General features: G+C 38.4%; 1 protein-coding gene across 1 annotated transcript; it reads left to right on the forward strand.

Moving 5' to 3' along the window:
• The first annotated feature begins 942 nt into the window (after window positions 1–942).
• lhx5 (LIM homeobox 5) lies at window positions 943–11993 on the forward strand. The gene is made up of 5 exons (XM_030769781.1): window positions 943–1115; window positions 3414–3637; window positions 5220–5497; window positions 8400–8565; window positions 11632–11993. Exons 1-5 carry the CDS (start codon window positions 943–945, stop codon window positions 11991–11993), a joined length of 1203 nt encoding a protein of 400 aa, XP_030625641.1.
• The last annotated feature ends 1084 nt before the right edge of the window (window positions 11994–13077 follow it).

The raw sequence follows: 13077 nt of genomic DNA on the forward strand, positions 1-13077 counted from the left end.
TTTACATCTGATATGTAAAAGATAGTTTACAGATTTAGCATTTAGTCTAAAAAAATGCAGAACGAAAGAATGATTGTAGTATCTTCTTGCTGATGGTCGGGAAAAAAAGAAAAAGAAGTAAATTCACAAATCGTCATATAATCTCGTTGCACCCAAATTTGGCATCGCTTTCAAAGAGGCCAGACACCCGGTGAAGCCATAAATCATTATCCTATAGAATTCGAGCTTAGAAGATCTAAACTAAACCTAAACAGCTAACAAAATATTTTGTTTCAAGTTCGGCTTAAATCCAGACCCGACACGAAAACGAGTGAAACAGAAAGACAAGACAATGTTTAGTCAATGTTCAACACTAAACTGCCAAAACATCTAAAGATGTTTTAGGGTACTCGGACCACATCACAACATTGGATTCAGTCTGAGAGTACCATTATTTAAACGTGTTGCCATGACGACCTGTTCCTGATTGGCCACCATGACACGAGTATTCAAGGAAACGTCACCAAATCTGAATACGGATGCGCTAGGCACCCGCGAACTGGAACACAGTGATGCAAAAAGTGCCGGCGTGAGGTTAGTAAGCACAAACAGGTGAACGTAGAGTAAAAAGATATTTGGGTAAAGTTAAAAGGAAACAAATTAAATTATTTCACAGTACCACGTCTTCACTGTCTTCACGCAACACGTTTACTAATGAAAAGAATTGTACTTGCTCTTTTTTCTGTTGTGGATTCTGGATGAAGACAGGTATACCGAAAAAGGAGTAACACCAGGGGTTGTCACCTCTAAGCAGGAGGGAAGCCTTCCACAGGACGAAACATTTGCTTTGCTTTGCCCCCTCGCCAAGAAGTCAAGACGTTGCTCCGAGCCGACTTGTGTGGCCCCAGTCCTAGGCGCGGTGCCCGTTCGGGAAGGTCGACTCTCGGTCCCCTTCAGGGCGGAATGATGTTGCACTGCGCAGGGTGCGAGAGGCCCATTTTGGATCGGTTCCTCCTCAATGTCCTGGATCGAGCCTGGCACGCCAAGTGCGTCCAGTGCTGCGAGTGCAGCTGCAACCTGACCGAGAAATGTTTCTCCAGAGACGGAAAGCTTTATTGCAAAATTGACTTTTTCAGGTAAGATTCACTGTTGAGGTATGCCGTGCAACTCGGCGAACAGCTATATACTGGAGTAATCCTCATTTCAAAAATGTGTCATGAAGGATTTGTCGCGTCTTGCTTTTGCTCTTTGTGGATTACACACAATTTGTGGATTAATTTTGCAATAACGTCAAGTCTTTGGTCGCTACCAACACAACGTCATTTATAAATAGCATTTGATTGATGACTAGTCATTCCTATATTCTCACAGTCTTGTTATGAAAATAGTCCTTGGAGGTACCTGAAGTCCTTTTAACACATTGGGAAATGAAGTTGTTAGACCTGTGTAGTAAAACAACACGATACAGACTAACTTCAGTGTTCTAACAATGAATAAAATTAAGCACTTTTTTTAATTTTGCCATTTTCCCATCGAAACGCGTCATATAAATAGTCATTCAAAACAGAAAGTGAAATAATTATCCGATCTACATAATGTTCAGTTATTTGAACAATCTATAGTGATATTAACCACCGTAACTGAATGTTTATTCTGACATTTTATTATAAATGTAATTAAAAGAAAAGACAAATACAGCAATAAGCAATACTGTTTACAGTAATGTCGTTCCGAATTGTTGGATATCTTATATGCTGTGCAAGTTTAATGTATAATTCATTCCCTATTAAGCAGTTTTCCTAATTAAAAAATCAATTCATGCCCATAGGAGGATTTAAAAACAGATTATAATGGCAAAAATACGGGGAAATGGACAGCTCGCATATGTTTGCAGTATTTTAATTACTTTCTTCAGAAAAGTCTACGTATAAAAGCTGAAATAGAATCAGTTTAAATTCATTTTCTGGTATGTATCAGATCTGGTAAAAAAAAAAGGAATTAAGTGTTTTACAAAATATTCCACTTCGCCGCTGGTCGTGAATACTCTTCATAAAGTGTTGATGTCATCGTTGTTTCCTCGCTTTATGTTCCCCTCTATATACCTTAGCATCATGTACATTTTTTTAACTGAGCGGTTTAATTGCACGTGGTGTTTAAACCTTCGTGTTGGGCATTGTTATCCCAAACGGCCATGACCATCACCTTAGATGGGGCCCATCCACCGTTGTGTTTGAATGTGAAGCCATTAGTGGGGCGAAACAGTAATCACCCGTAATGCGTCCATTTGTTGTGTAAGTAGAGTTGTGGCCTTTCACTGTGAAAACAGACTGGAGATGCATTTGAAAAGGGGGAGAGCAACTCGATACCATAACAAATGGGGAAGATTTAGAACATTAGTGTTAAAATAAACCCGAATCGAGAGAACTTTACATTCTTCGAGTCCCTAGTTGCTCGTACTACCACACAAACGAGACGGGCCTGTATACCTGGTTGCCCCACACTTTTTTTTTGTAATTCAAGCAAATCCTTACAATCATTACTGTTTTTAGATATTTGTGTTTTTCTCTCTTGAGCCAGATAGACACTGACGGAGATTAACAAATCTCCATAAAAGCGCATGACGACGCGGGGGATTATTTCGCATCCAAGTTTCATAAATGAATAAATAAATAACCGAACCGTTAACATTCATAAATAGATATGTGCATAATCAAGCATTCTTTCACAAGCATTCGTGTGAGGCATTCATATGAAAGTCGGCTTATCCCTCAATACACAGTTGTATATTTTTAACAGCATAATAGCATTACCTCGTTATTTTGAATTGTGTATTTGACAGTGGCAATTGTAAATGCCTGTCTTAACACCTCATATACGGATTTTCACGCTTTAACGGTGGATGTCTCTCTAATCCCGTAATATTAGCTCATTTACAGTGTGTTGGGTGTCTCCCTTAGTATGCGTTTGCTGTCGACTTTATTCTAACAAAATTATTCAAACGGTCCCCAGCAGCAACATGGGAAAAAGTGTTCAGTTTGACCAATTCAAAGAACCAATGAAAAAACTGTATTTATTCATATATTTATTATTATTGTTGTTGTTGTTGTTATTGTTGTTGTTAGTTGTGGTGGTGGTGGTGTAAAATTGAATAATGTAATATTTGTATTTGACTACGTTATGAATAAGTCGTGTCTTGTTATTCAAAAAAAAGAAATGAAAAATAGAAAAAAAACTTTAAATTTTCATAATGAGCACCACGAAGTCTTTTTCTTGTTTTATTGATGAGGTGTTATGTTAATTCTGTGACTAATTTTCTGAGAACAGTTTTACTTCTAATTCTCTGAAGTTATTTTGGTTAATCTTCAATGTCTCGTTCTTTGTGTTTTCCCCTAGTTTTCGTGTGGGTTTTTATTCACATTTGTTCCCATCTCTAGGCGTTTTGGTACAAAATGTGCCGGCTGCCTACAGGGTATTTCACCCAGTGACCTCGTACGAAAGGCACGGAGCAAGGTGTTTCATCTGAACTGCTTTACTTGCATGGTGTGCAACAAACAGCTATCTACAGGCGAGGAGCTCTACGTGATTGACGAAAACAAGTTCGTGTGCAAAGAGGACTACTTGAGCGCGAGCGCCATTAAAGAGGTCAACTTAAACTCAGGTTAGAAGAGACTGTGCCACATCTTGATAGCAATATTTGTGTTATGTTGAGGAAAGTGGTGAGTGAGTGACTGTGTGTGTGTGTGAGTAAGTAGAGAGAGAGAGAGTGTGTGTGAGTGTCTGTCTGTCTGTCTGTCCGTCTGTCTGTGTATTTGTGTGTCTGAAACATACTGCACCCATGTTGCCATGAATTTAGCTTTGAAGATTCCGATATGGATATGCATCAGGTGATGGTCCCACGGTGTGTGCACTGGTGTGTCCTCAAAGTTAGGGAAATATTTAATTTTACGGGAAACAACGGTCGACAATGAAACGGTCTACCCGTGCCTGTTTTTCAAATTCCAATGCAAATGCAAAAAAACACTCCGCGGTATGCAATTAAACAGCAAAACATCAACTGAATATTATTATGAGCTGGAGATTTTTATATATTTTATTTTCAACTGTAGCTGTTTATATGCCATGTGTCTGAAAGCATAAAACGTCTTCTGGACTGCTCTATCCTGATCAAAATGTCTTTCATTGCTCGGCTCTACTTCCAGCCAAGAGATGTCCACGACCATTCAGAACCATGGACAGTGTGTTTGTTTTAAAACAGACTGGTGACATCATTATCGCCTTCTCCCTGGGGTCACTGCAAAGTTCAGTGGCGTTACGCTTAATGAAGTTAATGGCGTCAGAACGTTATGTCCATTCGGACTGAGAAAGACATTCTTAAAACCCGCCGTTCCATATCAAACTGCTGAATTAATGTACCAATTCGCTCTCTGACAGAGGCGCTCTGCTTATTTTAATCCATTTTTTTCTAACATGTCAATGGTTTAAGAGTAAGTGTCAAGAATATAGAAGACGGAGACTTCCAAATGTGTTCCTTTTTGCTTTAATCACGGACGAAATTATATTTGCTCTCAAGTCTATACACACACTGTACCCGTTTAATGAAACAGGCGGATTCGATCAAAAATCGCTGTTCTATGAGTCATTTTTGCAATTAATTACCAAGTCCCAAAGTATATCGCATAAGCCTAAAAATATGAGTGTTCATTTTTCATGGTAGTCGGCCTGTGTCGCGGTTTGTTGCTGTCCATACAGAAAGCAGGGAACATAACTCATTTTATTCCGACCATACATTCTTGTCAGATAAACGCTTCTAGTCGCCTATCCCCGCCCCTCAAACAATGACAAGCTGTTATCTGGCCTAGCAGCAGGTCCCAGGAGACAACCCGACTTAATTCTTTCGCAATTTTGTTGAGCATGTGCGTGCGTTTTGTCTATACATTTTTATTATATTTTCTCTTTTCTCTACTTTTCTTTTCTCCGCTGTCCTATTTTGTGTGATCCATGAATAGTATTGCAATGTTCTAAAAGGTCCCTTATTGACGTGATTTAAATTTGGCCGTTGAGGCCTGCATATTTTACAGACAAAGCGGCAATTTATAGACAGAAATCCAGTATGAGAGCTGTTGTTTTCCAAATTATTTTCTTCAGGTCAGCTTTGAATCCAAATATTCAGTGATTGCCCTGGCAATGATTTAAGTCGTATTGTAATATTGACACCTATCATACATCTTATCACACCTCAGTGTCGTCATGTACGGACCGAAGTTTATCGCCAGATCTCCAAGACCCGATCCAGGACGACACAAAAGAGACGGACAATTCTACATCCTCAGATAAGGACACTAACAACAACGAAAATGAGGAGCAGAATTCGTGCACGAAGCGAAGAGGTCCACGGACCACCATCAAGGCCAAACAACTGGAGACGCTTAAAGCAGCCTTCGTAGCCACACCAAAGCCCACGCGACACATCCGCGAGCAGCTGGCGCAGGAGACTGGTCTTAACATGCGGGTGATACAGGTAATTCTTGTGATTATGTCCACAAAAAAAATCATCCAAAAGTTACCTTAGTGTGCGAAATGCGTTCACAGATGCTTTCACATCACAGAAATATATAAAAAGAGATTAAACGTATGGTACGGTCGTAAATTTAAGTTAATAACAAAAGTTGCCAAAAGAATGGATACTGAACGTTCCCCTTTGAAGACTTTTTTAAATGTCCAAAGTTTAATATTTTTGGTAATATTTATGGGTAAAGTGTAATGTGTGTGCCTGCTCAGTAAAACAACCATAGGCCTCCATTACTCTTCCCACACCAACACATCATTCAGCTCTTTAGACAACAGTGGCTCTATATTTATAGTTATTCCTTTTAATGTTGGCTACCATAATAACTTACAGTAATTGCAGTTAGACTTTTAACATGAATTAATCTATTAAGAGATATTCGTGCACGGAAAGGGTTAATTATATTTTTAGATATTTTTTTTTCTTAATAAGATGACGGTGCACGGCCTCTGACTGAAGGAGTGATGACTTGCTATGTCTTAAATATGAACCTGATTTTAGATATGCATGAAAGCGGTGAATGCAGCTTTCAAGTTGATCGTGTAAATGTCCATTTGCATTGTGTGTCAACATAAAACAGAAATTCAAAGAGGATACTTGTCAAACGTATTACTGTGCACAATCTGAATGACCTGTATGTTTAACACATTAAATTAAAATATGCAACTGTAAAATAGAATTTCATATTTTAAGTATGTAATATTTCAAATCTTAAAGAGTATCTGGATACAATGGAAAGCAGTCAAAGTAATAATTTTTAATTAAACTTGAAGTTAAATTAAACAGGATTATGGGGAGATTATTATAAAATAAGAGTGCACTCAATTGTGTAGCATTGATCTAGCTTAGCTATCGATCCTTGAGTAATATAAGATTAAAATCAAATGTATAAACATCAACCAGCTTATAAATATCATAGTTTGGGGGGCTGTCGTTGTAAGTAAGAATTTGTTCTTAATGTCTTGCCTAGTAAAATAAAGGTTAAATAAAAAAATAATTATAAAAGCTTAGTTATGGTCTGATGGATTTCATAGTTGCCCAATGTTTGCATTCAGTCATTTTATCACTTCACACATATCTTTATGTTAAATTTGTCATCTTTTGTATGATCTATTTCCTTTCCTCAAAAACATCAGAATATGATTAATATTAATTGAAAACAGAAACTCTACATCAGAAACCTCTGTTGATCCTGCCATGATTCTCTGCCCCGTGTCTGAGCCCAAATGGAGAATGTCTTTGCCTTCCCTCCCAATTCATTTGTTATGTGTTAAATGCGGATTGCGCTCTGCACGGGGAGCCCTACGGAGCCATGCCGGTGCAGCAGCATGTGTGTGTAATCCCTAAGCAACGCTCACTCAGGAGGAGGGAGAACATTTCCATAAAAATGTACCCGACAGTTAGACGATTGTTCTCAATAAGCAGGTGTTGTCTTTGCAGTGCATGGAGAGGAATGCTTAAGTGGTCTTAGGTAGGCTATGTTTTCTTTCTCTCTCTCTCTCTCTCTCTCTCTCTCTCTCTCTCTCTCTTTCTCTGGTTTTGCTTTTTAATCTCTGTCACTGTGGGATCCTGCCTCTAGTGCAAAGTTACTGTTGTTAACATATATTATGCAGTGCAAAAGCAGACTTTGGCATGAATGTGTTACATTGTGCTATCACTTATAACAATGTCTCCTTATGTTGTACATTTTTATATGTTTTTTTTTTTCACTGTTCCTTTGTTTTAGAAACTGTTGATATGACAACAGTGTGAATAAACGCTTTGGGGAGTGTTTTAACAATCACACTGGTTTTATTTTCGATTATTCTTTTTAATTATTTTTTTTAAATATATATATAAGGTATAGGTATATGTGACCCTCACAGGTTAACTAATGCGCTTATGTAGGCGTCTAATTATCAGAGTTTATATGACTGTTCTTGATATTTGACAGCGAGTAGTTTTTTTTTGGGGGGGGGGGGGGGGGGGGGGATTCTCTTATCAAAGAACAATGATGTGTTGTTGAGCATATGTCATAGAATGCAAGTGTATCTGCTTGTCAGTGTATTACAGATAGATAGATAGATAGATAGATAGATAGATAGATAGATAGATAGATAGACAGATAGATAGATAGATGTGTGTGTCTGTGTGTACATATATTTCTGTCTGTTTGGTTTATATCTCTACAGCTATAGAGAATATGTGTCAAATATTTGTGCTCTATTTGAAGGCCAGACACATGCTACTAGTTTTAGCACACAGTTCTGATCTATAAGCACCACCAACCACAGCGGTGTGTGGGAATGACTGCTGGTCAAAACTGCTTGATGGGCAACAAATTGTTTTCATTTCTGTTCAGCTGAAGATCAGATCACAAAATCACTTGATTTTGCCTACATGCATTTCATTAAACATGTTTTCCTCTTTGTCCAAACATAGACTTATGTCTCATGTCCATTTTGCCCTCTCCCTTCCACCTTACCCCAACCCCCTTATGCATAAAGCCCCATTACATACTGGGTTGCATGATTACATCGCTTTTAAAGGAAAGAGCTTGGTTTCTTAAACTGAATATTGTCTATTATATCATGAGCAATGACGTCAACATCAGTTTTATAGATATTCGTGTGGATTTCTGTCAGAAAATGTTCTTTTGTGCCGTTTTTTTTTTTGGTGATGACTTTGATACTTTTGTTGTGTACATCAAAATTTAAAATTCACAGTACTTGTATATTTTTCAATGATATATTTATTATTATTATTGTTGATAACATTGTAATAATAAGTTAAAGATTTATATATGCGTAGAGGAGAGCCTCTGTCATGTGGGAATTAGTGCTGAGTTTGACCAGGACCATCTGTATATTTACAGGTGTGGTTCCAAAATCGGAGGTCGAAGGAACGCAGGATGAAGCAACTCAGCGCTTTAGGTGCCCGACGGCACGCGTTCTTCAGGGGGCCTCGGAGGATGCGGCCCCTGGGGGGCAGACTAGACGATCCCGATATTCTAGGGCCCGGGGGATACAGTTACTACGGAGGTATGGGGAAATATTGCGTGTTTTCTCTGTGTGTTGTCACTCTAACCAAACACGCCGTTCGAAACGAGTTCCAGAACGCGCTTATGCACACTGACCCATGAAACACCCCCTGATTGCGAAAATGAACATGGAAAAACTGATCTTGATGAAACAGAAACATGCAGACTGCGTAAAAAGAAAGGGTGGGTGGAACAGAGGGTGGAATTCATATGTATATAATCGATACATTTTCTTGACAATTGTGCTCAGCAGCCTGTTGCTGATCAAAGCATTTGTTTAAAAAGATACCATATCCATGGTAATGCTTTTGCAAAGAAAGGCCTTTTTAGCCATGAAAAACGCATATTTACAAACATCAGTCTGTGTCCTTACACATCTACATTCGCACACTGTACGCAGTAGGCCTCTCCTTTCACCTTGAAAATACAAAGGACTTACTGCCTACTCTCTCTCTGTCTCTCTCTCTCCCTCTCTCTCTCTCTCTCTCTGTCTCACTCTCTGCCTCTCTGTCAAACTCACCACACACATATGCGCTCATGCATGCATGCGCACGCGCACATACATACACACACGCACGCAAGCACACACATACCAAGAGACCACTGCATCTGTGCTCATGAAAACATTATGAAGCTGAGCTCTCTGTTCTCATCACAGTGCTGTTTCTCTTTACTCTTATTATTTTTCAGTTGCTTTTTAAAGTCTCTGTTCTGTAAACTGGCACGTAGGAAAATCACTGCATGCACACCATTAAAAATTCTCAGGTGGCTCAACTTAAAGCTTTGTTTATCTGCTAAAAAAAAACACCATTGAATATAAAGAGGAGGGGGGTGGCATATCCAAAGAGAATTGTAAGAACAGAACACGATTTTCTTTTCTTTCCATGGTGCATTATGTTAACTTGTCCTCTGTTTGATTGCGTCTGGAGTTCTTTTTTATGTACACTCACTAAATCTTTACTTTGATTCATGCTGTTGAGATTATGTTGTTTAGAAAAATTTTGCCACTTTCTTTCTCTCTCTTTATTGATTTTTTTTTTTTTTTTTTTTACTGTGCCCTGGATACCCTTATGCGGATATGGTGACTGGCTCTTAAACAGCTAAGAAATAGTAATACTGTTCAGTTTCGTATCTGTACTGTTTGGAGCAGAGTAGTACAATCAAAAATGGGACATCTGTTATATCCCATTTGAGTAGAAACCTCAAGCATACAGTAAGTTCTGGATTTCTGAATGTACTGTACCCTTTTTTTGTAGCTCAACAAAGCATTGTAAGTCATGAGGACTGACAGTGAATGGTAGCTAACAAACTGAGAGACATATCACAGGAAGACTGGAGTAACTGTCATTGTGTAGCGTTTTTTTTGTCTTTTCTTTCCCCCAGCTACTTGTTTCTTGTTTCTCATTGGCTGTGGACAGAATAGTGAGAGATAAAGAAGGTCGTGATTCAGAAGTGTTCTCTGTAGTCAATCCTTACAGTGAACAACTTAAGTTTAGTTATACCAAATGTGCAGTGTATTTATTCACGCATTTAAGTGAATTCTGTTAGGAAGTGTGCTGGCCTTTATAGAAAGAAGATATAAGAGTAATATATATATATATATATATATATATATTTTTTTTTTTAATGCATTTTTACACCAAATAAAACATTATTTCTAGGTTTCTTGTCATGTATAGTACATTTGACATCCTTGATGGGCTAGAATAAAACACTGTTTTGTAAAAGTTCAGCAGACAAAGCTCCCAGTGTATGAGATGCTCTCCAGCCCTTTTCATTCTTTATTATCACAAATTTTTTGAAAAGTTCTAGAAAAACACACTCTCCTACACATAGCTCCTAGAGCACAATACCAGTCAGTGCTTCCATTCATCCAGATATAGCTGAGCAAGTGTGCATGTACAAGAGAATTAGCTATAAAATGTGTATGTATGTATGTATATGTATGTGAGTATACACACACACACACACACACACACACAGACACACACACACATATATATTTTTTCTCTTTAAATATATGTGTGTGTGTGTGTGTGTGTGTGTGTGTGTGTGTGTGTGTGTGTGTATTGAGAGGGAAAAAATAGGAGAAAAAATCTGCACAAAACCAGAGAGAGAGAGAGAGAGAGAGAATTTAAGAGCAAGAGCAAATCTGTGTGTGTGTGTTTGTGTGTGTGTGTGTGTGTGTGTGTGTGTGTGCACTGAACTTCCCTTCCCAGCTGCAGATTTATACCCAAGGTCTTCTCTCCTTCAGCAATCCAAGGCTTTCTTTTCATCAGGGCTCTGTTTACTCCTTCATCCATTATCATCTTTGTTTACCTTTGTTTTCTTTTTATTCACCCTAACCCCAACCCTTCCCCAAATTCACTTTTCACTCATTTACACCTCAGATTACCACATGACTTTCTTTATCTAATCAACGCCATTCCCTCTAAACTTCTGAAACTCATGGAATGAAAATGTGTCCAGTATATAGTTCATTATGTTAAAAATGCCACTTGATTTTTTTTTCTTTCCTTCTCATAGAATCACTTATACTGAAGCCCTAAAGCAAGGGTTTACACACATCATCATCTATTCATGTGAAATGTGAGAGGTTATAATTATTTTGTGATTGTTCACAGATAATTATCATTTAACTGATTGTTGAAATAATAATTTATTGGTCTTAATAATTGCATCTCAAAGTGAGTGTGGCACTGCTCCTTTTAATGACATTGTTCTTTGCAGATATGTTTACACTAATACTGTGTCCTGACATATCTTGTGCTGATGATATATTTCAATGGTATTTAAGCGAAATTTGATCGCAACCTATGATTCTGATTATGCGGTCTTGTCTGAGTACAATGAAAATATAAACAAGATTTAATTACTGTGTGCACATTAATGCTCGATTTTGACAGGGAGTTATTATTTGAATGAGTGGAACAAATGTTGTATCGTGAGAAGCTAGTTGCACTGCTGTTATTGTCATACAAATTGTGGTTTTGACACGGAGTGTGGTTGAATCCTCCTTAAAAGTTGTGCTAATCAGTTCTTTCTCATCTTCCTTCCCCTCACACAGAGTACCAAGGTGACTACTATGGCCCAGGCGTCAACTATGACTTCTTCCCCCATGGACCCCCGTCATCACAGGCCCAGTCTCCAGCTGAGTCCCCATACCTTCTCAGCTCTGGTTCGGGAGCTCTGGAAGGGGGTCCAGTATCAGCTCACCACCCCTCAGATGACCAAAGGTTCACGGACATGGTTTCCCATGCAGACACCCCGAGTCCAGAGCCCAGTCTGACAGGATCTCTGCACCCCAACCCACAAGGAGAAGGCTTTGGTGGGGGACCCAGTCCCCCTTTCTCCCTGGCTAATACCACCAGCTACAGCGGCCCCATGTCCCATCCTGGACAAGAGATAGGGGACAACACAGTGTGGTAGGAGCAGGAGGGAGGTCTGGACAGAATGGGGGAAACCACAAAATTGAACTATGAACACTGAAGGAGATCTGCTCCTTTGCTTGCCCCAAACCACCCTCCTCAACATTACCGCTTCAGTATTGTAGGTCACGGACAAGGTAACGGCAGTTGGGTCAACAACTAACAGTAGTCCTTCCAAAAACAAAACAAAACAAAACAAAAAAAAAACACTCTCCAGGTCACTCAGTGTTTGGACTGAGGACTGTTAACAAAGCACCATGGAAGAAGATTTACAAACTAGCAGGGACGTCTTTTTTCTTTTGTTCTTGTTTTTGTTTTGTTTTGTTTTTTCATTCATTTCTGCACACTTACAAAGAGTGTCAGTAGGGGTCAGTTCACCCAGATCATTCCAGCTCCATGTATTATGGTACTGCATTTTAATTCATAGCTTCTAATCCATAGTTTTTATGGATACAAGCTACACCCAAGTGTTTTATTATTATTTGTATTTGCAGTTTAGAACAGATAGTCTGCCAAATTCAATTCTAAATGCAAGAGTGACTTGCCACAAAGATCTGTTTTGATTATCCAAGCCTTTCTATATGAAATCTACACAAGATGTTATAGACATGATGTTTTTGAGTTTGCATTTTTCATAATTTAAGAAACTGAGGCTAATTCTACTTGTTTTTGTTTTGTTTTGTTTTGTTTTGTTTTGTTTTGTTTTGTTTGTTTATCTGTCTTAACCGCGGTCTGTTTCTGACACACAATGTGACATGAATACACATTTGGTTAATTCATTAATTAAACAATTAAACATTTTGATTAACATGTGATCCACTCCCTGCCTGTCGTGTCATGTATGTTTGAATCAATGAGATTATCATTGTCTCCACAATTCCCATAGTAATAAATGTTTAAAATACAAATTGTAGCTCTTTTGGAAGGCTACAGCTTACAGTCCTCTTTACAAAATCAAAGTTGTTGCTTTATTAGAAAAAAAATGTTGTCACAGTAGCTTTTCTCCATTGAAAATATTAACTAGATTTTCACCCTTGGCCTTTACAATATCCTCACATACCTGCTTCCATCTTTTATCATGTCCG

Source organism: Chanos chanos, chromosome 3 (genome assembly GCF_902362185.1).
Source record: "Chanos chanos chromosome 3, fChaCha1.1, whole genome shotgun sequence".
Taxonomy (NCBI): Eukaryota; Metazoa; Chordata; class Actinopteri; order Gonorynchiformes; family Chanidae; genus Chanos; species Chanos chanos.

Coding starts and splice junctions, on each gene's coding strand:
- lhx5 (XM_030769781.1), top strand. CDS start 943: ATGATGTTGCACTGCGCAGGGTGCGAGAGGCCCATTTTGGATCGGTTC. Junction 1,116..3,413: donor TGCAAAATTGACTTTTTCAG/GTAAGATTCACT, acceptor TCCCATCTCTAG/GCGTTTTGGTACAAAATGTG. Junction 5,498..8,399: donor TTAACATGCGGGTGATACAG/GTAATTCTTGTG, acceptor GTATATTTACAG/GTGTGGTTCCAAAATCGGAG.